The 27296-nt window shown below is 43.2% G+C and overlaps 1 protein-coding gene across 1 annotated transcript in view; it reads left to right on the forward strand.

Moving 5' to 3' along the window:
* Positions 1-27296, forward strand: part of DOCK2 (dedicator of cytokinesis 2) — a 1209209-nt gene that overhangs the window by 752527 nt on the left and 429386 nt on the right. The window contains exon 37 of the mRNA XM_069763868.1: positions 17919-18009. Within this exon, the coding sequence (XP_069619969.1) occupies positions 17919-18009 (91 nt within the window). The remainder of the gene's footprint in view (positions 1-17918; positions 18010-27296) is intronic.

The raw sequence follows: 27296 nt of genomic DNA on the forward strand, positions 1-27296 counted from the left end.
ATGCAGTTCAAAATTGGTAACACAGGAATAACCAGGGGGCATTGCAGTGGAGGACAACTGGAATGAGAGGCTGACACAGAGAGTAGGCCCAAATCAGTAAGTAGTCGAAATGCAGTTCAAAATTGGCAACCGTAGTAAAAGGCGGCACAGCTTTGTTCAGTGGAGGAGAACAGCAAGGAGTGGCAGACACCGATAGTAGGCCCCAACCCAACTAGTAGGCCAAATGCAGTCTAACATTAACAACTACTTAACGAGCGCCTGAAAACGGAATTTCAGGACAGGAAACCAGGAGAACAGCAAGGAGTGGCAGACACCGATAGTAGGCCCCAAACCAACTAGTACGCCAAATGCAGTTGTTCCGTTTAACCACAATTTAATGAGAGCCTGAAGATAGAAGTTCAGGAAAGGCAACCTGGAGAACACCTTGGAGTGGAACACACCATCTCTCTACACCCCATACCCAATTTGTAGGCCTAATGCAGTGTAGTTTCCAAGAACTACTAAACGAGAGCCGGAAGATCGAAGCTCAGGAAAGGCAACCTGGAGAACACCTTGGAGTGGAACACACCATCTCTCTACACCCCATACCCAATTTGTAGGCCTAATGCAGTGTAGTTTCCAACAACTACTAAACGAGAGCCGGAAGATCGAAGCTCAGGAAAGGCAACCTGGAGAACACCTTGGAGTGGAACACACCATCTCTCTACACCCCATACCCAATTTGTAGGCCTAATGCAGCGTAGTTTCCAACAACTACTAAACGAGAGCATGAAGATCGAAGCATTGGCGAGGAAACCTGGGGAACACCTTGGAGTGGAACACACCATCTCTCTACACCCCATACCCAATTTGTAGGCCTAATGCAGCGTAGTTTCCAACAACTACTAAACGAGAGCATGAAGATCGAAGCATTGGCGAGGAAACCTGGGGAACACCTTGGAGTGGAACACACCATCTCTCTACACCCCATACCCAATTTGTAGGCCTAATGTAGCGTAGTTTCCAACAACTACTAAACGAGAGCCGGAAGATCGAAGCTCAGGAAAGGCAACCTGGAGAACACCTTGGAGTGGAACACACCATCTCTCTACACCCCATACCCAATTTGTAGGCCTAATGCAGTGTAGTTTCCAAGAACTACTAAACGAGAGCTGGAAGATCGAAGCTCAGGAAAGGCAACCTGGAGAACACCTTGGAGTGGAACACACCATCTCTCTACACCCCATACCCAATTTGTAGGCCTAATGCAGTGTAGTTTCCAACAACTACTAAACGAGAGCCGGAAGATCGAAGCTCAGGAAAGGCAACCTGGGGAACACCTTGGAGTGTAACACACCATCTCTCTCCACCCGATACCCATTTTTTAGGCCTAATGCAGTGTAGTTTTCTACAACTACTAAACGAGAGTCGGAAGACCGAAGCAATGGCAAGGAAACCTGGGGAACACCTTGGAGTGTAACACACCATCTCTCTCCACCCCATACCCAATTTGTAGGCCTAATGCAGCCTAATTTCCGACAACTACTAAACGAGAGCATGAAGATCGAAGCTCAGGAAAGGCAACCTGGGGAACACCTTGGAGTGTAACAAACCCTCTCTCTACACCATGGAAGGGCTGATTCTTAGGAAGGAAGGCTGTCGGAAAGAAGCAGGGCGCGTCCGAGGGTGATTATATTCTTATTAGGTATATACTCACCCTCGGACCCGCCCTGCTTCTTTATTTGTAATGAATGTTTATTTGCAATGTGGTTTTGACTTACTCTATTTTTTTGGTAAATAATGATTTTATTATTTTCAGTGTTTTGCATCTTCTTTGCAATAATATAAAGAAGACGCGACAGGACAACACTCGGTGGATGCCATATCTGTGTTTTAAATTGAAAAAAACTTTCAGTTAACTACTTGCAGGAGAAAGTTATTGTAGCTGGTGGCCATTTTTAGTACGGTACCAGATTTTTGTTGTATGTGTTTGTTTTTAATGTTAAAATGTCTGCATTTGATATCTCTCCAGTATTTTCTTTTTTATAAGCAAAATACTTATTTTTATATTTTCTGATGTTGGTTCCAGGGGTACACGGGCAGCAGTGGTGTGGTCAGTGGAGGCCTAGTGGAAGGAGTGACCGCAGACAGGCATCGAAGGCCTAAAATAATAACACATGGCTGTAGGCAATTTTAAATTGGTTCCAGGGGTACACGGGCAGCAGTGGTGTGGTCAGTGGAGGCCTAGTGGAAGGAGTGACCGCAGACAGGCATCGAAGGCCTAAAGTAAAAAAATTGGGCTGGCTGTAGGCAATTTTAAATTGGTTCCAGGGGTACACGGGCAGCAGTGGTGTGGTCAGTGGAGGCCTAGTGGAAGGAGTGACCGCAGACAGGCATCGAAGGCCTAAAATAATAACACATGGCTGTAGGCAATTGTAAATTGGTTCCAGGGGTACACGGGTAGCAGTGGCCTGGTCAGTGTAGTAGTAGTAGAAAGAACGGACCGCAGACAGGCATCGAAGGCCTAAAATAAAAAAATTGGGCTGGCTGTAGGCAATTTTAAATTGGTTCCAGGGGTACACGGGCAGCAGTGGTGTGGCCAGTGGAGGCATATTGTAAGGAGTGACCGCAGACAGGCATCGAAGGCCTAAAATAATAACACATGGCTGTAGGCAATTTTAAATTGGTTCCAGGGGTACACGGGCAGCAGTGGTGTGGTCAGTGGAGGCATATTGTAAGGAGTGACCGCAGACAGGCATCGAAGGCCTAAAATAATAACACATGGCTGTAGGCAATTTTAAATTGGTTCCAGGGGTACACGGGCAGCAGTGGCCTGGTCAGTGTAGTAGTAGTGGAAAGAATGGACCGCAGACAGGCATCGAAGGCCTAGAATAAAAAAATGGGCTGGTTGTAGGCAATTTTAAATTGGTTCCAGGGGTACACGGGCAGCAGTGGTGTGGTCAGTGGAGGCATATTGTAAGGAGTGACCGCAGACAGGCATCGAAGGCCTAAAATAATAACACATGGCTGTAGGCAATTTTAAATTGGTTCCAGGGGTACACGGGCAGCAGTGGCCTGGTCAGTGTAGTAGTAGTGGAAAGAATGGACCGCAGACAGGCATCGAAGGCCTAGAATAAAAAAATTGGGCTGGCTGTAGGCAATTTTAAATTGGTTCCAGGGGTACACGGGCAGCAGTGGTGTGGTCAGTGGAGGCATATTGTAAGGAGTGACCGCAGACAGGCATCGAAGGCCTAAAATAATAACACATGGCTGTAGGCAATTTTAAATTGGTTCCAGGGGTACACGGGCAGCAGTGGCCTGGTCAGTGTAGTAGTAGTAGAAAGAACGGACCGCAGACAGGCATCGAAGGCCTAAAATAAAAAAATTGGGCTGGCTGTAGGCAATTTTAAATTGGTTCCAGGGGTACACGGGCAGCAGTGGTGTGGTCAGTGGAGGCATAGTGGAAGGAGTGACCGCAGACAGGCTTCGAAGGCCTAACATAACAATAATGTCAATACAATGGTATTGTCAGTGGCAGGCATTGAAGGATGTCAGCGCATAGACTAAACATTGGTGGAGCTGTGAGATAATTTTGCAAGTGGTAGAGCACTGTTTGAGCTGGGGGGGGGGAACTGTCTTGTGGCCGGCGGTACAGGCCCAGGGCCCCTCATATTACAACGGTGTGTCTGACATTGGGTGCGCACCACCACCGCCAGAGACACTTTATTGTACTAGGAGGGACCCAGTGGCAGTGCCGTCGACCAAAAGCGGGCACACCCACCTCTTCAGACAAACAGCACTCTCACGGGTGCTGTCGCCAAGTGTCGATACCACGGCCCCGTGTGGGGAGTTTGGCCATTTAGTGAGGTGTAAACATGTCGTATGCTGGACAATCAGGTGCAGAAAATTACGAGATTGGAAAAGGCATTCAGAACAGTCCACAGGCAAGACCTTTTCATAGGAAAGCTAGGTTTCGGCCGGGCAAGGTGGGGCAAAAGATTTCGAAATCCAGTTGTGGTTCATTTTAATGAAGGTTAGATCATCTACATTTTGGGTAGCCAGACGAGTCCTTTTTTCTGTTAGTATTGAACCTGCAGCACTGAATACTCTTTCTGATAGGACACTAGCTGCCGGGCAAGCAAGCTCCTGCAATGCATATTCTGCCAATTCTGGCCAGGTGTCTAATTTTGATGCCCAGTAATCAAATGGGAATGACGGTTGAGGGAGAACATCGATAAGGGATGAAAAATAGTTTGTAACCATACTGGACAAATGTTGTCTCCTGTCACTTTGAATTGATGCAGCAGTACCTGTCCTGTCTGCGGTCATAGCAAAATCACTCCACAACCTGGTCAGAAAACCCCTCTGGCCAACGCCACTTCTGATTTCTGCCCCTCTAACTCCTCTGGTCTGCTGGCCCCTGCAGCTCGTGTGAGAACGATCACGGGCGCTGTGTGCAGGGAATGCCAGAAGCAAACGGTCAACAAGAGTTGATTGTTTGGTTGCTAATATTAGTTCCAAGTTCTCATGTGGCATTATATTTTGCAATTTGCCTTTATAGCGAGGATCAAGGAGGCAGGCCAACCAGTAATCGTCATCGTTCATCATTTTAGTTATGCGTGTGTCCCTTTTGAGGATACGTAAGTCATAATCCGCCATGTGGGCCAAAGTTCCAGTTCTCAAATCTGCGGTTGTGCTTGGTTGAGGGGCAGTTTCAGGCAAATCCACGTCACTTGTGTCCCTCCAAAAACCAGAACCCGGCCTTGCCGCGCCACCAATTTCCAGTGGCCCCGGAAAAGCTTCCTCATTAAAAATATAATCATCCCCATCATCCTCCTCGTCCTCCTCCTCCTCTTCGCCCGCTAACTCGTCCTGTACACTGCCCTGGCCAGACAATGGCTGACTGTCATCAAGGCTTTCCTCTTCCTCAGCTGCAGACGCCTGATCCTTTATGTGCGTCAAACTTTGCATCAGCAGACGCATTAGGGGGATGCTCATGCTTATTATGGCGTTGTCTGCACTAACCAGCCGTGTGCATTCCTCAAAACACTGAAGGACTTGACACATGTCTTGAATCTTCGACCGCTGCACACCTGACAACTCCATGTCTGCCATCCTACTGCCTGCCCGTGTATGTGTATCCTCCCACAAAAACATAACAGCCTGCCTCTGTTCGCACAGTCTCTGAAGCATGTGCAGTGTTGAGTTCCACCTTGTTGCAACGTCTATTATTAGGCGATGCTGGGGAAGGTTCAAAGAACGCTGATAGGTCTGCATACGGCTGGAGTGTACGGGCGAACGGCGGATATGTGAGCAAAGTCCACGCACTTTGAGGAGCAGGTCGGATAACCCCGGATAACTTTTCAGGAAGCACTGCACCACCAGGTTTAAGGTGTGAGCCAGGCAAGGAATGTGTTTCAGTTGGGAAAGGGAGATGGCAGCCATGAAATTCCTTCCGTTATCACTCACTACCTTGCCTGCCTCAAGATCTACAGTGCCCAGCCACGACTGCGTTTCTTTCTGCAAGAACTCGGACAGAACTTCCGCGGTGTGTCTGTTGTCGCCCAAACACTTCATAGCCAATACAGCCTGCTGACGTTTGCCAGTAGCTGCCCCATAATGGGAGACCTGGTGTGCAACAGTGGCAGCTGTGGATGGAGTGGTTGTGCGACTGCGGTCTGTGGACGAGCTCTCGCTTCTGCAGGAGGACGAAGAGGAGGAGGAGGGGGTGCGAACGGCTACAGCCAACTGTTTCCTAGACCGTGGGCTAGGCAGAACTGTCCCAAACTTGCTGTCCCCTGTGGACCCTGCATCCACCACATTTACCCAGTGTGCCGTGATGGACACGTAACGTCCCTGGCCATGCCTACTGGTCCATGCATCTGTTGTCAGGTGCACCTTTGTGCTCACAGATTGCCTGAGTGCATGGACGATGCGCTCTTTAACATGCTGGTGGAGGGCTGGGATGGCTTTTCTGGAAAAAAAGTGTCGACTGGGTAGCTCGTAGCGTGGTACAGCGTAGTCCATCAGGGCTTTGAAAGCTTCGCTTTCAACTAACCGGTAGGGCATCATCTCTAACGAGATTAGTCTAGCTATGTGGGCGTTCAAACCCTGTGTACGCGGATGCGAGGCTAAGTACTTCCTTTTTCTAACCATAGTCTCATGTAGGGTGAGCTGGACTGGAGAGCTGGAGATCGTGGAACTAGCGGGGGTGCCGGTGGACATGGCAGACTGAGAGACGGTGGGAGATGGTATTGTTGCCGCCGGTGCCCTAGATGCAGTGTTTCCTACTACGAAACTGGTGATTCCCTGACCCTGACTGCTTTGGCCTGGCAAAGAAACCTGCCCAGATACTGCAGGTGGTGCGGAAAATGGTGGCCCTACACTGCCGGAAGGGATGTTGCGTTGCTGACTAGCTTCATTGGCCGAGGGTGCTACAACCTTAAGGGACGTTTGGTAGTTAGTCCAGGCTTGCAAATGCATGGTGGTTAAATGTCTATGCATGCAACTTGTATTGAGACTTTTCAGATTCTGTCCTCTGCTTAAGGTAGTTGAACATTTTTGACAGATGACTTTGCGCTGATCAATTGGATGTTGTTTAAAAAAATGCCAGACTGCACTCTTTCTAGCATCGGATACCTTTTCAGGCATTGCAGACTGAGCTTTAACCGGATGGCCACGCTGTCCTCCAACAGGTTTTGGCTTTGCCACGCGTTTTGGGCAAGATACGGGCCCGGCAGATGGAACCTGTTGCGATGTTGATGCCTGCTGCGGCCCCTCCTCCTCCGCTTCAGAACTGCTGCCGCCTGCACCCTGTTCCCCCAATGGCTGCCAATCGGGGTCAAGAACTGGGTCATCTATTACCTCTTCTTGTAGCTCGTGTGCAACTTCGTCTGTGTCACCGTGTCGGTCGGTGGTATAGCGTTCGTGATGGGGCAACATAGTCTCATCAGGGTCTGATTCTTGATCATTACCCTGCGAGGGCAATGTTGTGGTCTGAGTCAAAGGACCAGCATAGTAGTCTGGCTGTGGCTGTGCATCAGTGCACTCCATGTCAGATTCAACTTGTAATGGGCATGGACTGTTAACTGCTTCACTTTCTAAGCCAGGGACGGTATGTGTAAAGAGCTCCATGGAGTAACCCGTTGTGTCGCCTGCTGCATTCTTCTCTGTTGTTGTTTTTGCTGAAGAGGACAAGGAAGCGACTTGTCCCTGACCGTGAACATCCACTAACGATGCGCTGCTTTGACATTTACCAGTTTCACGAGAGGAGGCAAAAGAGCTAGAGGCTGAGTCAGCAAGATAAGCCAAAACTTGCTCTTGCTGCTCCGGCTTTAAAAGCGGTTTTCCTACTCCCAGAAAAGGGAGCGTTCGAGGCCTTGTGTAGCCAGACGACGAACCTGGCTCCACAGCCCCAGTCTTAGGTGCAATATTTTTTTTCCCACGACCAGCTGATGCTCCACCACTACCACTACCCTCATTACCAGCTGACAATGAACGCCCCCGGCCACGACCTCTTCCACCAGACTTCCTCATTGTTTTAAAAACGTAAACAAACTAACGGTATTTGTTGCTGTCACACAAATTACACGGTGAGCTATAACTTCAGTATGATTTAGCTACCCCTTTACAGGTGAGTGAGACCACAACGAAAATCAGGCACAATGTTACACACTCTGTTGTTGGTGGCAACAAATGAGAGAGATGCCACACACGCAGGACTGTCACTGAAGCACAAATGTAAATATTAATCTCCCACTGTTTTTTTTTTTTTTTTTCTTTCAGGGAGACTTTAGGAAAAAAAAATAATAGAATAAAATGATTTTTTCAGGAAGAATTTAGAAACCAAATAAAATAAAATGATTTTTTCAGGGAGAATTTAGAAAACAAATAAAACAAAAAAAGGCTTTCTATGGCCCACTGAGTGAGAGATGACGCACACAGGAGTCAAGAGTGGCACACAAGCCCAGAGGCCAATATTTATCTCCCACTGATTGATGTAGTGATTTTTTCAGGTAGATTTTGGAACCCAAATCAAGCTAAAAAAATAATAGGCTTTCTATGGCCCACAATTGGAGAGAGAGAGAGAGAGATGGCACACCCAGGAGTCAAGACTGGCACACAAGCAGAAAGGGCAATATTAATCTCCCACTGATTTGTTTTTTTTTTTTTTTTCAGGGAGACTTTAGGAAAAAAAATAATAGAATAAAATGATTTTTTCAGGAAGAATTTAGAAACCAAATAAAATAAAATGATTTTTTCAGGGAGAATTTAGAAAACAAATAAAACAAAAAAAGGCTTTCTATGGCCCACTGAGTGAGAGATGACGCACACAGGAGTCAGGAGTGGCACACAAGCCCAGAGGCCAATATTTATCTCCCACTGATTGATGTAGTGATTTTTTCAGGAAGATTTTGAAACCCAAATCAAGCTAAAAAAATAATAGGCTTTCTATGGCCCACAATTGGAGAGAGAGAGAAAAATGGCACACCCAGGAGTCAAGACTGGCACACAAGCAGAAGGGGCAATATTAATCTCCCACTGATTTGTTTTGTTTTGTTTTTTCAGGGAGACTTTAGGAAAAAAAATAATAGAATAAAATTATTTTTTCAGGAAGAATTTAGAAACCAAATAAAATAAAATGATTTTTTCAGGGAGAATTTAGAAAACAAATAAAACAAAAAAAGGCTTTCTATGGCCCACTGAGTGAGAGATGACGCACACAGGAGTCAGGAGTGGCACACAAGCCCAGAGGCCAATATTTATCTCCCACTGATTGATGTAGTGATTTTTTCAGGTAGATTTTGGAACCCAAATCAAGCTAAAAAAAATAATAGGCTTTCTATGGCCCACAATTGGAGAGAGAGAGAGAGATGGCACACCCAGGAGTCAAGACTGGCACACAAGCAGAAAGGGCAATATTAATCTCCCACTGATTTGTTTTTTTTTGTTTTTTTCAGGGAGACTTTAGGAAAAAAAATAATAGAATAAAATGATTTTTTCAGGAAGAATTTAGAAACCAAATAAAATAAAATGATTTTTTCAGGGAGAATTTAGAAAACAAATAAAACAAAAAAAGGCTTTCTATGGCCCACTGAGTGAGAGATGACGCACACAGGAGTCAGGAGTGGCACACAAGCCCAGAGGCCAATATTTATCTCCCACTGATTGATGTAGTGATTTTTTCAGGTAGATTTTGGAACCCAAATCAAGCTAAAAAAATAATAGGCTTTCTATGGCCCACAATTGGAGAGAGAGAGAGAGAGATGGCACACCCAGGAGTCAAGACTGGCACACAAGCAGAAAGGGCAATATTAATCTCCCACTGATTGATTTATTGATTTTTTCAGGTAGAATTTAGAACCCAAATAAAGCAAAAAAAAAAAAAAATGGGCTTTCTATGGCCCACTGAGTGAGTGATGATGCACACAGGAGTCAGGAGTGGCACACAAGCCCTGAGGCCAATATTTTTCTCCCACTGATTGATGTAGTGATTTTTTCAGGTACATTTTAGAACCCAAATCAAGCAAAAAAATAAATAGGCTTTCTATGGCCCACTATTTGTGAGAGAGATGGCACGCTCAGGACTGGCACAGAAGCCCTGAGGCCAATATTTTTCTCCCACTGATTGATGTAGTGATTTTTTCAGGTAGATTTTATAACCCAAATCAAGCAAAAAAATAAATAGGCTTTCTATGGCCCACTATTTGTGAGAGAGATGGCACGCTCAGGACTGGCACACAAGCCCAGAGGCCAATATTAATCTCCCACTTTTTTTTTTTTTGTTCCAGGGAAAATTTATAAACCCAATAAAAAAAATAATAAATAGGCTTTCTATGGCCCACTATCTGAGAGAGAGAGATGGCACGCTTAGGACTGGCACACAAGCCCAAAGGCCAATATTAATCTCCCACTGATTGATTTATTGATTTTTTCAGGTAGAATTTAGAACCCAAATAAAGCAAAAAAAAAAAAAAAGGGCTTTCTATGGCCCACTGAGTGAGTGATGATGCACACAGGAGTCAGGAGTGGCACACAAGCCCTGAGGCCAATATTTTTCTCCCACTGATTGATGTAGTGATTTTTTCAGGTAGATTTTATAACCCAAATCAAGCAAAAAAATTAATAGGCTTTCTATGGCCCACTATTTGTGAGAGAGATGGCACGCTCAGGACTGGCACACAAGCCCAGAGGCCAATATTAATCTCCCACTTTTTTTTTTTTTGTTCCAGGGAAAATTTATAAACCCAATAAAAAAAATAATAAATAGGCTTTCTATGGCCCACTATCTGAGAGAGAGAGATGGCACGCTTAGGACTGGCACACAAGCCCAAAGGCCAATATTAATCTCCCACTGATTGATTTATTGATTTTTTCAGGTAGAATTTAGAACCCAAATAAAGCAAAAAAAAAAAAAAAGGGCTTTCTATGGCCCACTGAGTGAGTGATGATGCACACAGGAGTCAGGAGTGGCACACAAGCCCTGAGGCCAATATTTTTCTCCCACTGATTGATGTAGTGATTTTTTCAGGTAGATTTTATAACCCAAATCAAGCAAAAAAATTAATAGGCTTTCTATGGCCCACTGACTGAGAGATGGCACACACAGGGATGGCACTCTAGCAGAAATGTCAATCTTAATCTCCCACAAAAAAAAAAAAAAAAAAACAGGGAGTGTCCTTCAATTACTATCTCCCTGCAGTAATCTCAGCCAGGTATGGCAGGCAGCAATAAGGAGTGGACTGATGCACAAATTAAATAAAAAGTGTATACAAACAAAAAAGATAGCTGTGCAGAAAGGAAGGAACAAGAGGATTTGTGCTTTGAAAAAAGCAGTTGGTTTGCACAGCGGCGTACACACAGCAATGCAGCTATCAGGGAGCCTTCTAGGGCAGCCCAATGAGCTACAGCGCTGAGGGGAAAAAAAAAAAATGTAGCTTCCACTGTCCCTGCACACCGAAGGTGGTGTTGGGCAGTGGAAATCGCTACAGCACAAGCGGTTTGGTGGTTAATGGACCCTGCCTAACGCTATCCCTGCTTCTGACGAAGCGGCAGCAACCTCTCCCTAAGCTCAGATCAGCAGCAGTAAGATGGCGGTCGGCGGGAACGCCCCTTTATAGCCCCTGTGACGCCGCAGACAGCAAGCCAATCACTGCAATGCCCTTCTCTAAGATGGTGGGGACCAGGACCTATGTCATCACGCTGCCCACACTCTGCGTTTACCTTCATTGGCTGAGAAATGGCACGTCATTGAAACGCGACTTTGGCGCGAAAGTCGCGTACCGCATGGCCGACCCCACACAGGGGTCGGATCGGGTTTCATGAAACCCGACTTTGCCAAAAGTCGGCGACTTTTGAAAATGAACGACCCGTTTCGCTCAACCCTAGTGACAGCCATTGCTTAACATGTCGCAGCTAGGGTTGAGTGAAACTGATCGGACAAATTCAAAAATCGCCGACTTTCCACAAAGTTGGGTTTCATGAAACCCGACCCGATCCTAGTGTGGGATCGGCCATGAGGTCGGCGAACAGCGCACCAAAGTCGCGTTTCGTATGACGTTTTCAGCGCCATTTTTCAGCCAATGAAGAAGGACGCAGAGAGTGGGCAGCGTGATGACATAGGCCTCGGTCCCCACGATCTTAGAGAAGGGAATGACAGTGATTGGCTTGCTTTCTGCGGCGTCACAGGGGCTATAAAGGGGCGTGCATGCCAACCACCATCTTACTTCTGTCGATCGTAGCATAGGGAGAGGTTGCTGCAGCTGCATCAGAAGAAGTGATATAGTTAGGGAGGGAAGATTAAGCCCCAAAACTGCTTGTGCTGCAGCGATTTCCACTGTCCAACACCACCTTTTCTTTGCAGAGACAGTGGAGTTTATATTTTTGTGCATTAGCGCTGTAGCTTATTAGGCTGCCCTATAAGGCTCCCTGATAGCTGCATTGCTGTTTGTACGCCGCTGTGCAAACCAACTGCTTTTTTAAAAGCAAAAATCCTGTTCCTCCTTTCTGCACAGTTCTCTTGTTTCTTTGTCCATACTTTTGTGTGCAGCAGTCCTTTTTATTGCTGCCATACTTGTCCTGAGATCATTGTAGGGAGATTGAAATTGTACTACAGTTTTTTGATATATCTTCCAGCCATGTTCTGCCACTTACATTGTGTAGTGTAAGACACTGGGCCTGAGTTTTGGTGCAGTCTCCCCCAAAAAAATGGAGATTTAACCCCTTTCTGTCATTGGACATACTATTCCGTCCTTGTGGGGTGGGCCTAAACTCCCATGGATGGAATAGTACTTCCAGGGCTCCCTGCGGGCTTCCCTGAGACCCCCGCAGCAACGTGATGTGATCGCGTTGCTGCGAGGGTCTCCTTACCTCCCTCCCTGTAGCAGACCAGGATCCAAGATGGCCGCGGCATCCGGGTCCTGCATGGAGGGAGGTGGCTTACCAAGTGCCTGCTCAGAGCAGGCGCTTGGTAAGCCTGCAGTGCTCTCAGACAGATCGGTGATCTGACAGAGTGCTGTGCAAACTGTCAGATCAGCGATCTGTGATGTCTCCCCCTGGGACAAAGTAAAAAACTAAACAAAAAAATTTCCACATGTGTAAAAAAAAAATAAAAAAAAAATTCCTAAATAAAGAATAAAAAATATTATTCCCATAAATATATTTCTTTATCTAAATAAAAAAACAAACAATAAAAGTACACATATTTAGTATCGCTGCATCCGTAACGACCCAACCTATAAAACTGTCCCACTAGTTAACCCCTTCAGTAAACACCGTAAGGAAAAAAAAAAACGAGGCAAAAAACAACGCTTTATTCTCATACTGCCGAACAAAAAGTGGAATAACACGCGATCAAAAAGACATATATAAATATCCATGGTACCGCTGAAAGCGTCATCTTGTCCCGCAAAAAATGAGCTGCCATACACCATCATCAGCAAAAAAATAAAAAAGTTATAGTCCTTAGAATAAAGCGATGCAAAAAAAATTATTTTTTCTATAAAATAGTTTTTATCGTATAAAAGCGCTAAATCATAAAAAAATGATATAAATGAGGTATCGCTGTAATCGTACTGACCCGAAGAATAAAACTGCTTTATCAATTTTACCAAACACGGAACGGTATAAACGCCTCCCCCAAAAGAATTTCATGAATAGCTGGTTTTTGGTCATTCTGCCTCACAAAAATCGGAATAAAAAGCGATCAAAAAATGTCACGTGCCCAAAAATGTTACCAATAACAACGTCAACTCGTCCCGCAAAAAACAAGACCTCACATGACTCTCAAAATGTGGTAACGTAAAAAATATTTTTTGCAATAAAAAGCGTCTTTCAGTGTGTGACAGCTGCCAATCATAAAAATACGCTAAAAAACTGGCTATAAAAGTAAATCAAACCTCCTTTCATCACCCCCTTAGTTAGGGAAAAATTAAAAAAATGTATTTCCACTTTCCCGTTAGGGTTAGGGCTAGGGTTAGGGTTAGGGTTAGGGCTAGGGTTAGGGTTAGGGCTAGTGTTAGGGCTAGGGTTAGGGCTAGGGTTAGGGTTAGGGCTAGGGTTAGGGTTGGGGCTAAAGTTAGGGTTAGGGTTTGGATTACATTTAAGGTTGGGTATAGGGTTGGAATTCGGGTTAGGGGTGTGTCTGGGTTAGAGGTGTGGTTAGGGTTACCGTTGGGATTAGGGTTAGGGGTGTGTTTGGATTAGGGTTTCAGTTATAATTGGGGGTTTCCACTGTTTAGGCACATCAGGGGCTCTCTAAATGCGACATGGCATCTGATCTCAATTCCAGCCAATACTGCGTTGAAAAGTAAAACAGTGCTCCTTCCCTTCCGAGCTCTCCCGTGTGCCCAAACAGGAGTTTACCCAAACATATGGGGTATCAGCGTACTCAGGACAAATTGGACAACAACTTTTGGGGTCCAATTTCTCCTGTTACCCTTGGGAAAATACAAAACTGGGGGCTAAAAATAATTTTTGTAGGAAAAAAAAGATTTTTTATTTTCACGGCTCTGCGTTATAAATTGTAGAGAAACACTTGGGGGCTCAAAGTTCTCACAACACATCTAGATAAGTTCCTTGGGGGGGTCTAGTTTCCAATATAGGGGTCACTTTTGGGGGGTTTCTACTGTTTAGGTACATTAGGGGCTCTGCAAGCGCAATGTGACGCCTGCAGACCATTCCATCTAAGTCTGCATTCCAAATGGCGCTCCTTCCCTTCCGAGCCCTCCCATGCACCCAAACGGTGGTTCCCCCCCACATATGGGGTATTAGCGCACTCAGGACAAATTGGACAACTTTCGGGGTCCAATTTCTCCTGTTACCCTCGGAAAATACAAAACTGGGGGCTAAAAATAATTTTTGTGGGAAAAAATTTTTGTTTTATTTTTACGGCTCTACATTATAAACTTCTGTGAAGCACTTGGTGGGTCAAAGTGCTCAACACACATCTAGATAAGTTCCTTAGGGGGTCTACTTTCCAAAATGGTGTAAGTTGTGGGGGGTTTCAATGTTTAGGCACATCAGTGGCTCTCCAAACGCAACATGCCATCCCATCTCCATTCCAGTCAATTTTGCATTGAAAAGTCAAACGGGACTCCTTCCCTTCCGAGCTCTCCCATGCGCCCAAACAGTGGTTTACTCCCACATATGGGGTATCGGCATACTCAGGACAAATTGTACAACAACGTTTGGAGTCCATTTTTTCCTGTTACCCTTAATAAAATAAAACAAATTGGAGCTGAAGTAAATTTTTTGTGAAAAAAAGTTAAATGTTAATTTTTATTTAAACATTCCAAAAATTCCTGTAAAACACCTGAAGGGTTAATAAACTTCTTGAATGTGGTTTTGAGCACATTGAGGGGTGCAGTTTTTAGAATGGTGTCACACTTGGGTATTTTCTATCATATAGACCCCTCAAAATGACTTCAAATGAGATGTGGTCCCTAAAATACAATGGTGTTGGAAAAATTAGAAATTGCTGGTCAATTTTTAACCCTTATAACTCCCTAACAAAAAAAAAATTTGGTTCCAAAATTGTGCTGATGTAAAGTAGACATGTGAGAAATGTTACTTACTAAGTATTTTGTGTGACATATCTCTGTGATTTAATTGCATAAAAATTCAAATTTGGAAAATTGCAAAATTTTTCACAAATAAACGCAGGTAATATCAAAGAAATTTTACCACTGTCATACAGTACAATATGTCTTGAAAAAACAATGTCAGAATCACTGGGATCCGTTGAAGCATTCCAGAGTTATAATCTCATAAAGGGACAGTGGTCAGAATTGTAAAAATTGGCCCGGTCCATAACGTGCAAACCACCCTTGGGGGTAAAGGGGTTAAATTGGCACTAAGTGGATCTACGTCAGTTCTGTTTGTCATATATCTTCCAGCCACGTTCTGCCACTTACATTGTGGAGTGTAATACACTGGGCCTGAGTTTTGGTGCAGTCTCCAGTCCTTCCTGCAGAAAAACAATCCCACAATATGATGCTGCCACCCCTGTGTTTTACAGTTGGGATGATGTTCTTAGGCTTCCTAGCTTCTCCCTTTTTCCTCCAAACGTAATGATGGTTATTATGCATCAGACCACAGGACATTTCTCCAAAAATTAAGGTTTATGTTCCTGTGTGCATTTGCAAGCATTATTCTGGCTTTTTTATGTTTCTTTTGGAGTAATGGCTTCTTCCTGCCAGAGCGGCCTTTCAGCCTATGTTGATACAGTACTCATTTCACTGGGGATAATGACACAATCTTACCAGTTTACACCATCATCTTCACAAGGTCTTTTGCTTTTGTCCTTGGGTTGATATGCACATGTCGGACTAAAGCACGTTCATCTCTGGGACAAATATCCCTTCTCCTTCCTGAGTTGTATGATGGCTGAACATTCCCATCTTGTTTGTACTTGCATGTAATTGTTTGTACAGATGAATGAGGCACCTTCAGGTATCTTGAAATTGTACCCATGGATGAGGCAGACTTATGCAAGTCCAATTCTCTTCCTGATATCTTGGCTGATTTCTTGAGACTTTCCCATGATGCTACACAAATAAGTGGTGTGTTTCAGGTGTACATTAAAATACATCCACAGGTGTCTTTAAATAACTGAGATGTTGCCAAAAAATGTATAAGAAGCTTCCAAACACATGACATCATCATATGGGCAGTCCAAAATTGTTTAAAGGCATAGTAATCTTAGTGCATGTAAACTTTTGACTTTGCAGTAAGTAATAAAAATGCCTTAAAACATTCTCTCTCTATTATTATTCTGGCACTTGGAAAATATTAATAGTTATGGTAATCCTAATTCACCTAAAGTGGGAAACTAATTTCATGTCAGACGTTATACAAAATGATACATCTGCATGTTTTTCTCAGTGTATATAAACTTCTGGTTTCAACTGTATATAAAGCAGCCTCAGTGTATCTTTTGTGATGTGAAAAGCATAATTAAGTATATAGTATGAACCTGTGTATGTAGTATAAAGTATGGTGCTGTGTTAATATATTGCATAGATATGTGTATATAAAATGGTTCTGTGTGTACAATAAATTGTATGGGCTGTGCAAATAAAGGGAAAAGTATGTTTAATTCTGATACACAGTGGTGTTTCAAAGAAAAACATGTATTTGGCTGAAGTCATAGAGCCAGTTCCTATTACATGCTGCATGTGAATCAGCTGTCAGGCTCCCTTTAAAAAGTAAAAAAAAAAACAAAAAAAAAGTTTCCCGAGACAGATACCAAGATAGTATTTAGCAGATTTAAACTCAAAAAGTCATATGAACATGATAATCCCCACTTATACTCTTTGACCTCATGTTACTTTAATGATGCTATTTAGCCATAAAATCTAATTTATTAACATAATTTAACATTACAAAGTGCCAAACACATCAGCTGAACAACTTTAGGCTATCGCACACACACAGATCCTGCACATGCAAAATTTCCTGGACGTAGCCATATGTTCAGGATCTGTAAGTACTTGCCAACTTGAAGTGGGTACTGTAAATGTCGCTCTGTTTGAAATGTGAATGTTTTTCTTTATTATGAATTAAGATTTCAGTAGTATTTTTTTTTTTAAATACAGTGAGGAAAATACATTTTTGATTCACTGCCGATTTTGTAAGTTTTCCTACCTACATAGAATGGAGAGTTTTTTGTATTTTTTATTGAAGGTACACTTCAACTGTGAGACAAAATCTAAAAAAAAACCAGAAAATTACATTGTTTAATTTTTACATAATTAATTTGCATTTTATTGCATGAAACAAGTATTTGATACAATAGAAAAATAAAGGTTCCTGTACCAAATTTTAAGTTTTGTTTGCATAACTGAAGTCAGACGTTTCCTGTAGTTCTTGACCAAGTTTGCACACACTGCAACAGATCTGAGAGAGCCAGAATTCTTGCTGGTTGGAAGGTGATCTAATATTTATTTCATGCAATTTAATTATTTAAAAATCATGTTATGTGATTTTCTAGGTTTTTTTTTTAGATTCTGTCTCTCACAGTTGAAGTGTACCTATGATAAAAGATTACATACCTCTCCATTCTTTGCCGATTTTGCAAGTTTTTCCACCTACAGTGTATCAAATACTTATTCTCCCCAGTCTATATAAAATTCTTCTGAAAATACACAGATTTTAGGATCATATTTGTCTTCTGTATTTATACAACCTTCATTTTAAAATTATGCATTAGTGTCAGCAATGTGTGCAAAATCCATTAAGAAAGAAAGCATGGAAGAATTTGTTTTGAAGAATTATAGCAACATGAAATGATGTCAGTTATACATGCAGCAAAGTGAATACATTGTTTTGTAGTGTGAATTGTTAGGAAACATTTATTGATTGTGACATTGGTTTAAAACCACGTGTACAGATATTATGTCGTTTTCTCACAATACATTATTTCCTATTTATTTTTCAAGATACCTATACAAGCTTAGAGACCTGCACTTGGACTGTGAAAACTACACTGAGGCGGCATATACTCTTCTACTCCACACTAGGCTTTTAAAGGTGAATATTTATTAAAAATTACAATATTTTTATATTTATAACACAGATCCTTGTTTGTAACACATTGACAGTCTCCCACTGTAAACCAAGTTCATTTTACATGACAGAAAATAGCGTCACGTCTTATCTGTCCATTAATAATAATTCTACTATGCTCTCCTGACATGTTATTTATGAGCAGTGTAATTATTTACAAATAATGACAATTATGATAAAATGCAGAAACAATGGTTGGTATATTTGCAATTCTTTGATATTACACCTAGAAATGTACATTATGATCACACGGACAACAGGTGGATGTGTACAGACACCACATGGACCCATTGAATTTCACTGACCAATACACACATACATTTTAAAAATGGATCCATGTGTCCAATCCTTGAAATATAGGGCATGTCCTATTCTCATCTATTTGGACGCTGTCACTAAAATCTGTCAGGATCCAATAAAAATAGACAAAAAAAGAACACTTTTCTATTTGTAGCCATTTTTTAAGTTATTCATTGTTCAGAGTCAATAATGAAAAAAAAAGTTCAGAGAGTTTAATTTCATTAGTTTTCAAAAACAGATGAGGGAAAAAAAAACAGACGTTATAAACAGAGATGGGCGAACCTTTTCAGGTTTGGTTTGGATTCAACGAACAGACCTCCGATCGCCGAACAGTTCGCCAAACGGTTTGACGAACGTTCCCAAAACCCATTGGACTCAATGGGAGGCAAAATCAAATGCATAGACAACACCTTAAGGGGTGACAAAAAGCTTCCGAAACAGCTAAAATGAGGGAAAGACACAAGGAAAAGTGGTATCAATTGACCCACAGTAGAAATTTGTAAATGGCACAGCATCAGTCTGCCATAGGCCATGCAGGGATCAGGGTCTCTCCTAGCATTTACAACTTGGAATTGAAGTTTTATGAGGATCTAGTGGATAAGGGACCAGTGTAAGCCTTTTTAGCTGGGAGAACTCACACCTCATGCAACATCTTAAATGTCATTTTTGATCAGCCATACAGGTGGCACAAATATCAGCTTGGTATACCAGAAATGAGGTATACCCATGAGGGTTCACAGTCTACAAAGGAAGGGTGAGGATACAATAGGTGAGGGTAGAGCTGCTTATGTAGGTTGTAGGCTTGTCGAAAGAGGTATTTCTGCAGGTTCATTTTGAAGGTTACCATGGTAGGCGATAGTATGATAATGTTGAGGGACACGGTTCCAGAGTTGAGGGGATTTAAGCGAGAAATCTAGTATGTGATTGTGGGAAGAGGAGATAAAAGGGAAGTAGAGAAAGAGATCTTGTGACGATCTGAGGTTGCGTGCAGGTAAGTACCAGGAGACTAGGTCACAGATGTATAGAGGAGACAGGTTTTGGATCACTTTGTATGCCAAACTTAGGGTTCAGAACCGGAGTCTCTGGGCAATGGGGAGCGAGTGCAGGGATTGACAGAGGGGAGAAGTCAGGGAATAGCAGCGTGACAAGTGGATTAGTAGGGCAGCAGAATTTAGGGTAGATTGGATGGGTGTGACAGTTTTACAAGGGAGGACACAGAGCAAGAGGTTTGCAGTAGTCGAGGCGTTAAATGATGAAGACACGCAGTAGTGTTTTTGCAGATTCATGGTTGAGGAATTTGCGGATTCGGTAGAAATTTCTGAGTTCGACTCAGTAGAAAAAAAATGGATTTGGATCTTAGATTTGAAGGAAAAATCACATTCAAGCCATTGATTTTGGTGGATAGGTCAGTTTGGGGGGGTTTGGGTGAGATGGTGGAAAGATGTTGAATTCGGTTTTATCTACGTTAAGTTTTAGAAACCTACCAAAAATGAAAGATGAAATGACTCACATTGCGGGATTCTGGAACAGTAAGGAGGTTATCTGTGTGTCATCAGCATAGAGCTGATACTAAAATCTATGAGACCCTATGAGCTACCCCAGGCTGAATGTGTAGATGGAGTAGAGCAGGGGTGCTAAAACTCAACCTTAGGGGCACTGACATATCTGGGTGAGAGGAGTGGTGTGTGAGTGGGAGATACTGAGTGTCCTGACTGTTAGATATGAGGAGATCCAAGAAAGCGCCAAGTCTGTGATGTCAAGAGATGAGAGAGTCTGTAGTACCAGGGAATGATCCAGGGTGTCAAAGGCAGAGGACAGGTTTAGGAGGAGGAGGAAGACAAAAGAGTGCCACTTGGATTTGGTGGCTGGTAGGTCATTGTTGACTTTAGTTAGGGCAGTTTCAGTGAAATGGTGTGCTCGGAAGCCAGATTGTAAGCGGTCAAAGAGGGAGCAGGAGGATAGATTTGAGAAAAGTTCAAACTGGATCTTCTGTTCCACTAGTTTTGAAGCTTAGGGGAGAAGTGATTTGAGGCGATGGGTATACCCAAAGGATGGGTCAAGGGAGCTCGTTTTGAGGATGGGTGTGATGGAGGCATGTCTGAACCATGAGGGGAAGACAACAGTTGGTGGGTTAGTTTTGGGATGAAAAATATTGTAAGGTTTGGAATGAGGTGGGATGGGATTGGGCCAAGTTGACAGGTGGTCAGACGTGATTTGGAGAGTAAAGGAGTAAGTTGATCTTCCGTGATGGTGAAGTTGGTTTTGGAGGAGGAGAGTTGGGTAGTTATAAGGAAGGGCTGTGGGAACTTTGACAACATAAGGTAAAGCTTTTGCCTAATCTTCTGATTAAAGAATGAGGCAAAGTCTTCAGCTAAGAGGAGTGGTGTAAGCCTTCTTAGCTGGGAGAACTCACACCTCATGCAACATCTTAAATGTTATTTTTGATCATCCACACTCAGATGGCACAAATATCAGCTTGGCATACCACATATGTTATAAAAATTTAAAGATCTTAACACAGGTAGTTGACTGAAAGTGATTGCAGATGTGATTTGAAGAGTGAAGAATAAAGTAGATCTTCCGTGATGGTGAAGTTGGTTTTGGAGGAGAAGAGTTGAGTAGTTATAAGAAGGGGATTTGTGGACTTTAGGCATAAGGTTTACGTTATGTTGTCAATCTTCAACTTAAAGAATGAGGCAAAGTATTCAGCTAAGAGGAATGGATAAGGAAGGGGGGAGTTGGGGGACGAGGAGAGTTTAAACATCTATTCAGTACTTTTGTTTTCTGAAACAGAGATGATATGAGAGATGTGAAGTAGGTTTGTTTTACTGCAGTGACAAATTGCACCATTTTGACAACTTCTGTTACTGGATGGACTCAACTCTTTCTTTGGCAGCCGCACATGGGTATGCCTTGTAGATGAGTGACAGAATGTACTCCAGTGGATGGCAAGCTCTGCAAGAAGGCACCTTTCCTACTCTTCCTCCACCTTAACATCTCACACAGTACAGTCCTCCTAAGGGGCACCACAATTACCCTTGATTTTCCCGCGCATCACAATTCCCCAACCACCCAACTGACTGTGGGGAACAACAGATGGTCAAGTCTTCAGAGCTGTTTGCACATTCGATTCAATGAGCATCACATTTGTGCCCCAAAAATTCACAGACTCAAGAGGAGGAAAGCATCTGCATCTTTTGCAGCTGGACTAAGTAGTGTCTGAGCAGAATCCAGACCCTCATCACCAGACGTTAACCCCTGGGAATGTAGGGGATCCTGATGCGACTCAGATACCTGAGGCTCATGTGGATTGTACTGTGCTATCAGGGCAGGAAGAGGAGTATTGTGATTCTCAAGGGGAGGAATGGGAGAATAGATAGTGGTGTGAACCCAAAGGCACACAGCTGAGAAGCTCAAGAGAGTAGGTGGAGGAGGAGGTTACATTGTGGCTTCACACACAGACAGTGAGTGATGCAACCATGACAAGCACTGAATCATCAGTCACAACTCAGGTCTGAAGTTCGCAGGAGCAGCAAATCCTGGCTAGCCTGGCCCTTTTTTTGAGACCACAAAGGATGACTCAACTCACGTTATCTGCCAACTTTGTAAAAAACTACGGAGTAGAGGTTAAAAATCCAATAATTTGTGCATGTGCGAGTCCATGCATGTAATATTCAATTAACATGTGTCAGTCTGGCAATCTCACTGCCCTAGAATGCGAACTAGCGGGCCTCGCCAACCACCGACCAGCCCATTAACCACATCTGCTGCTTCTTTCTCCTCTGTCAATGTGGAAAAACTTCCAGTATTTTACCCGCTACAGTCATTAGAGAAAGCCTGTCAGCTATTACAGAAGTGGACATGCCTGCTATTTTTGACTGATCTCAGACAATGAGCATATCACGTTTCTCAATACACCTTAACATCGGCGCCTGCACATCACTCACAGTCCAGCAGTTTGTGTCGTGTTCAGCCTACTCCACCCTCTGTCAGCACAGCATCCAGCAATCGTTTGTGCAGTTATGGTCTCTTAAAAGATTGATGTAAAAGACAAGACTTGTGGCAGCAAGTCAACCAACTGAGTAGTCAACCAAGTGAGTGGATGAGCTTGGAGGATGACTGCTACTCCTAGAAAGAAGGGATGGAAGACCCAGATGGTGTGAACCTCAAAAGAAGAATGGCGTCCAAATGGCCTGTATTTAATTTTTTGTTTAAAAACAGGATTGGTGGTTGCAGCAAGGAGTTATCGTGGAGTTAGTAGTGATCATACAGTGGTTTATACACACATTCCATGCACTGTAATCCAGAAGTGTATATGCAGTACACTCGCTTTTAGTTTACGGATAACAAATTGTTGTGAACTGCCTCCGGCCTTCTCGGTTGATCATCGACCATTTGTGTAATTGTCTGGATGATAGGGGCCAGCTGAGAGCTCTTTGCTTCAAAGAGTATAGTGGGTCGTTCTGCGTGACTCCCATTCTATGATCACTGTAATAATTGAATGTCGAATCCAGTCTGATGACCTTAGAAATGCAGGCATTCTGCCTTGTGGATACAGGCGGATATCGAAAGCTGATGGCCGTCTCATAGAAGTAATGGTGACTAGGCAACTGGTACTGGGGGACTAAGAAAGATGTTGTCTGCAACATGCTGGTGTGGCGTAGGCACATCACCCATTATTTAAAAAAAAATCGATGTGTGACAGGGTGCATTTCAATACTGACAAATTGACAAGCAAGCATGGACAGGGGAGCTACATCTCACTGCCTGGGCAGTGGGTGACTCTGGTGGCTGTGGGTACAGGCAGGGAAGGGAATGCTCCATATGTCTTGCAGGGTGCTTGGGAATGGAGAACTAAACCATTACAAAAAGGAGATCTAAATTACTAGGCTTCTGGGCTTGGCAAAATAAATTACTAAATACCTAAAGTTGGATAGCTAAACCACTATACATCAGAATATAGATAACTAGGTCTTCAAGCCCTGTTGTCTAATAGTTTAAAGTCCTAAACACCTAAAGTTGGATAACAAAACCAATACCCACCAGACGATTGAGAACTAAAATGCTAGACAACAAAGGTTGGAGAACTAAATCACTAAACACCACACCTAGTTTTGGAGAACTAAACCACTACACAGAAAGGAATGGTAAGCTACAACACTAGACGCAAAAGTGTTACTTGATATCAAAGCTTGGAATCCCCAAGGCTTGCGGGACAAACCTCTGTATATAACCCTTCCTCTACTGTTTCTGCCTCCTACACCTCCTGTGGGTACTCCACCTGTGCCCTCAACCTCTCCCTTAATAAGACATACTTTCCAACAGTGCAGAGATTATCCCCCCACCCCCATAATGCGCAGCCGGGGAAAACCACCATCAGTCAGTGTTTTAATTCATATGCCTTGGAGAATGCAGTCACACAGGTTAAGCGTCATGGACAGATATCAAGGCCGAATTAGAACAATGGCTGTCTCCACTGAACCTGGAGTGAGTGAAACCCAGTGCGAACCTGGTGGTGGACTTACGCCGGGCAGTCTCACACAGTATGGATCTTGTCCTCAACCTGATGGTACAGCAATTTTTACGCCACTATCCCAGCCTGGATGTGCTGCTGCAGAAAGCCCAGCTGCCGAGTGGTAATTTCTGGCGTTTACACCACTTGCGGTCATTGACTTACATTGCTACAGAGGTCTCTTGGGCTAATGATTAACTGGTTGATATGCACTGTGCCGACACAGTGGAATTACACTGTGCACATATTGCAGCGACTGTGACAGCAGTGATGACCCCTGGTAAAGTATGACATTTTGCATAGTCTGTCTCAGTGCAGTACGAACGTTTAACAAATCATGCTTGAAGAGTAGGCACAGATGAAAGACCTTTGCACCCCTTTGCACAGTTTCGAAATGGCCACTGAGATAGTTAGAGCTGATGTTGAGATCATCACTATTCTGGTTATCTACATGCTGGAGCATACTTTGAATAGTCTACATGAGGAGGTGGTGCTCGCAGAGCAGGCCGAAGTGATAATAATATCTATAACTTTTGGACTGTCAGTGCCATGGGAGGGTGGATTATAGCAATCGAGGGGGCCTCAAGGTACCAGACAAACTGTTAGTAAAGGTGAAGGAGCCGAGGAACAAATGGAGTAGGAAGAGGAGGAAGAGGTGATGGGCATGCAACAGTCAGGAGATGAAGAGGATAATGAATACCTCTCTTTTGTCTGTGGTTGGTGGGAGAGGACGGATGAAGCAAGCTTAATTCTGGGCCTCCTGGCTTCACCTCCATTTTAGGTCTAACCATTAAGTGGAAATCTGCCCTCCTGTTTTGCCACTGAAACACAATTTTAGCACAAACGATTCAGAGTAACAACTTATTAGGCCTAATACAATGGTGCAGCCAAGAGGCTCAATTAGCAAGTGGAAATGTGTCTTTCTGATTTGCCACTGAAACACAGTGTTAGCGCAAACGATGTGGAGTAGCTACTTGGCCCTCCAGGCTGCAGCACTACAGTACATTAGGCGCCGCTGTCATAACCTCTCCACATGCTCCACTGACATAGACACATACCCTCCCCTCATCAAGCTTGTCCCCTCACCCCATGCTCATCATACAGCACCACTATGATAGCCAAAGTAATAACAAAAGCATAAGTGGAAACGCAATGATTTTCTGAACTGTGACCGACTTTTGCCAACGTTGAGTAAAAATGCTTATGAAAGCGAACACTACCCTGAATGTGCTATGTTCCTGACGAATTCGAGATTGGCGAACGTTTTCCGAACATGTTCGATCATCTCTAGTTATAAAGAGGCAAACAAATTCAACACAGATATCAATTGGGTGTGTTTCCTTTTGAAAAGTGAATGGCAATATCAAATGCTTAACTTGAAAGGAACTCTGTGCTGAGCACTTATGTCGGGGGTTTAAATATAAATCTCCGAGTGACTTGATTGAGATGAGACACCCAAGGGAATCATTTACTATAATGCTGCAGCAGAGTAACTGTGAACTCCATCTGGCCTTGGTTAACCCCTTCACCCCAAAGCCTGTTTTCACCTAAGTGACAGGGCCAATTTTTACAATTCTGACCACTGTCACTTTATGAGGTCATAACTCTGAAACGCTTCAACGGATCCTGGTGATTCTGACAATGTTTTCTCGTGACATATTGTACTTCATGATAGTGGTAAAACTTCTTCGATACGACTTGCATTTATTTGTGAAAAAAACAAAAATTTGTCGGAAATTATGAAAATTTAGCAATTTTCAAACTCTTAGTTTTTATGCCCTTAAATTAGAGAGTTATATCACATAATATAGTTAATAAACAACATTTCCCACATGTCTGCTTTACATCAGCACAATTTTGGAAACATAATTTTTTTTTGTTAGGATGTTATAAGGGTTAAAAGTTGACCAGCGATTTCTCATTTTTGCAACAAAATTTGCAAAACCATTTTTTTACGGACCACCTCACACTTGAAGTGACTTTGAGGGGTCTATATGACAGAAAATGCCCAAAAGTGACACCATTCTAAAAACTGCACCCCTCAAGGTACTCAAAACCACATTCAAAAAGTTTATTAACCCTTCAGGTGCTTCACAGGAATTTTTTGAATGTTTAAAAAAATTGAACATTTAACTTTTTTTTCACAAAATTTTTACTTCAGGTCCAATTTCTTTCATTTTACCAAGGGTAACAGGAGAAATTGGACCACAAAAGTCGTTGTACAATTTGTCCTGAGTACACTGATACCCCATATGTGGGGGTAAACCACTGTTTGGGCACATGGCAGAGCTCGGAAGGGAAGGAGCGCCATTTGACTTTTCAATGCGAGATTTGCTGGAATTGAGATCGGAGCCCATGTCACGATTGGAGAGCCCCTGATGTGCCTAAACAGTGGAAACCCCCACAAGTGACACCATTTTGGAAAGTAGACCCCCTAAGGAACTAATCTAGATGTGTGGTGAGCACTTTGAACCTCCAAGTGCTTCACAGAAGTTTATAATGTAGAGCCGTAAAAAAAAAATTATATTTAATTTTCACAAAAAATGATCTTTTTGCCCCAAATTTTTTATTTTCCCAAGGGTAAAAGGATAAATTGGACCCCAAAAGTTGTTTTGCAATTTGTCCTGAGTACGTCGATACTTCATATATGGGGATAAACCACTGTTTGAGCGCATGGCAGAGCTCGGAAGGGAAGGAGCGCCATTTGACTTTTCAATGCAAAATTGGCTGGAATTGAGATCGGACGCCATGTCGCATTTGGAGAGCCCCTGACGTGCCTTAACAGTGGAAACCCCCCACAAGTGACCCCATTTTAGAAAGAAGACCCCCTAAGGAACTTATCTAGATGTGTGGTGAGCACTTTTAACCCCCAATTGTTTCACTAAAATTTAGAATGTAGCATTGTGAAAATTAAAAAATCATTTTTTCTTTCCACAAAATGATGTTTTAGCCCGCAATTTTTTTTTCTCCCAAGCGTAACAGGAGATAGTGGACCACAAATGTTATTGTCCAATTTGTCCTGAGTACGCTGATACCCCACATGTGGGGGAGAACCACCGTTTGAGTGCATGGCAGAGCTCGGAAGGGAAGGAGCACCGTTTGAAATGCAGACTTAGATGGAATGGACTGCAGGTGTCATGTTGCATTTGCAGAGCCCCTGATGTACCTAAACAGTAGAAACCCACCACAAGTGACCCCATATTGGAAACTAGACCCCCCAAGGAACTTATCTAGATGTGTTGTGAGAGCTTTGAACCAACAAGTGTTTCACTACAGTTTATAACGCAGAGCCGTGAAAATAAAAAATATTTTTTTTTCCACAAAAATGATATTTTATCCCCTATGTTTTTATTTTCCCAAGGGTAACAGGACAAATTGGACCCCAAAAGTTGTTGTCCAACTTGTCCTGAGAACGCTGATACCCCATATGTTGGGGGGA

This window comes from Ranitomeya imitator, chromosome 4 (assembly GCF_032444005.1).
Source record: "Ranitomeya imitator isolate aRanImi1 chromosome 4, aRanImi1.pri, whole genome shotgun sequence".
In the NCBI taxonomy this organism is placed as follows: Eukaryota; Metazoa; Chordata; class Amphibia; order Anura; family Dendrobatidae; genus Ranitomeya; species Ranitomeya imitator.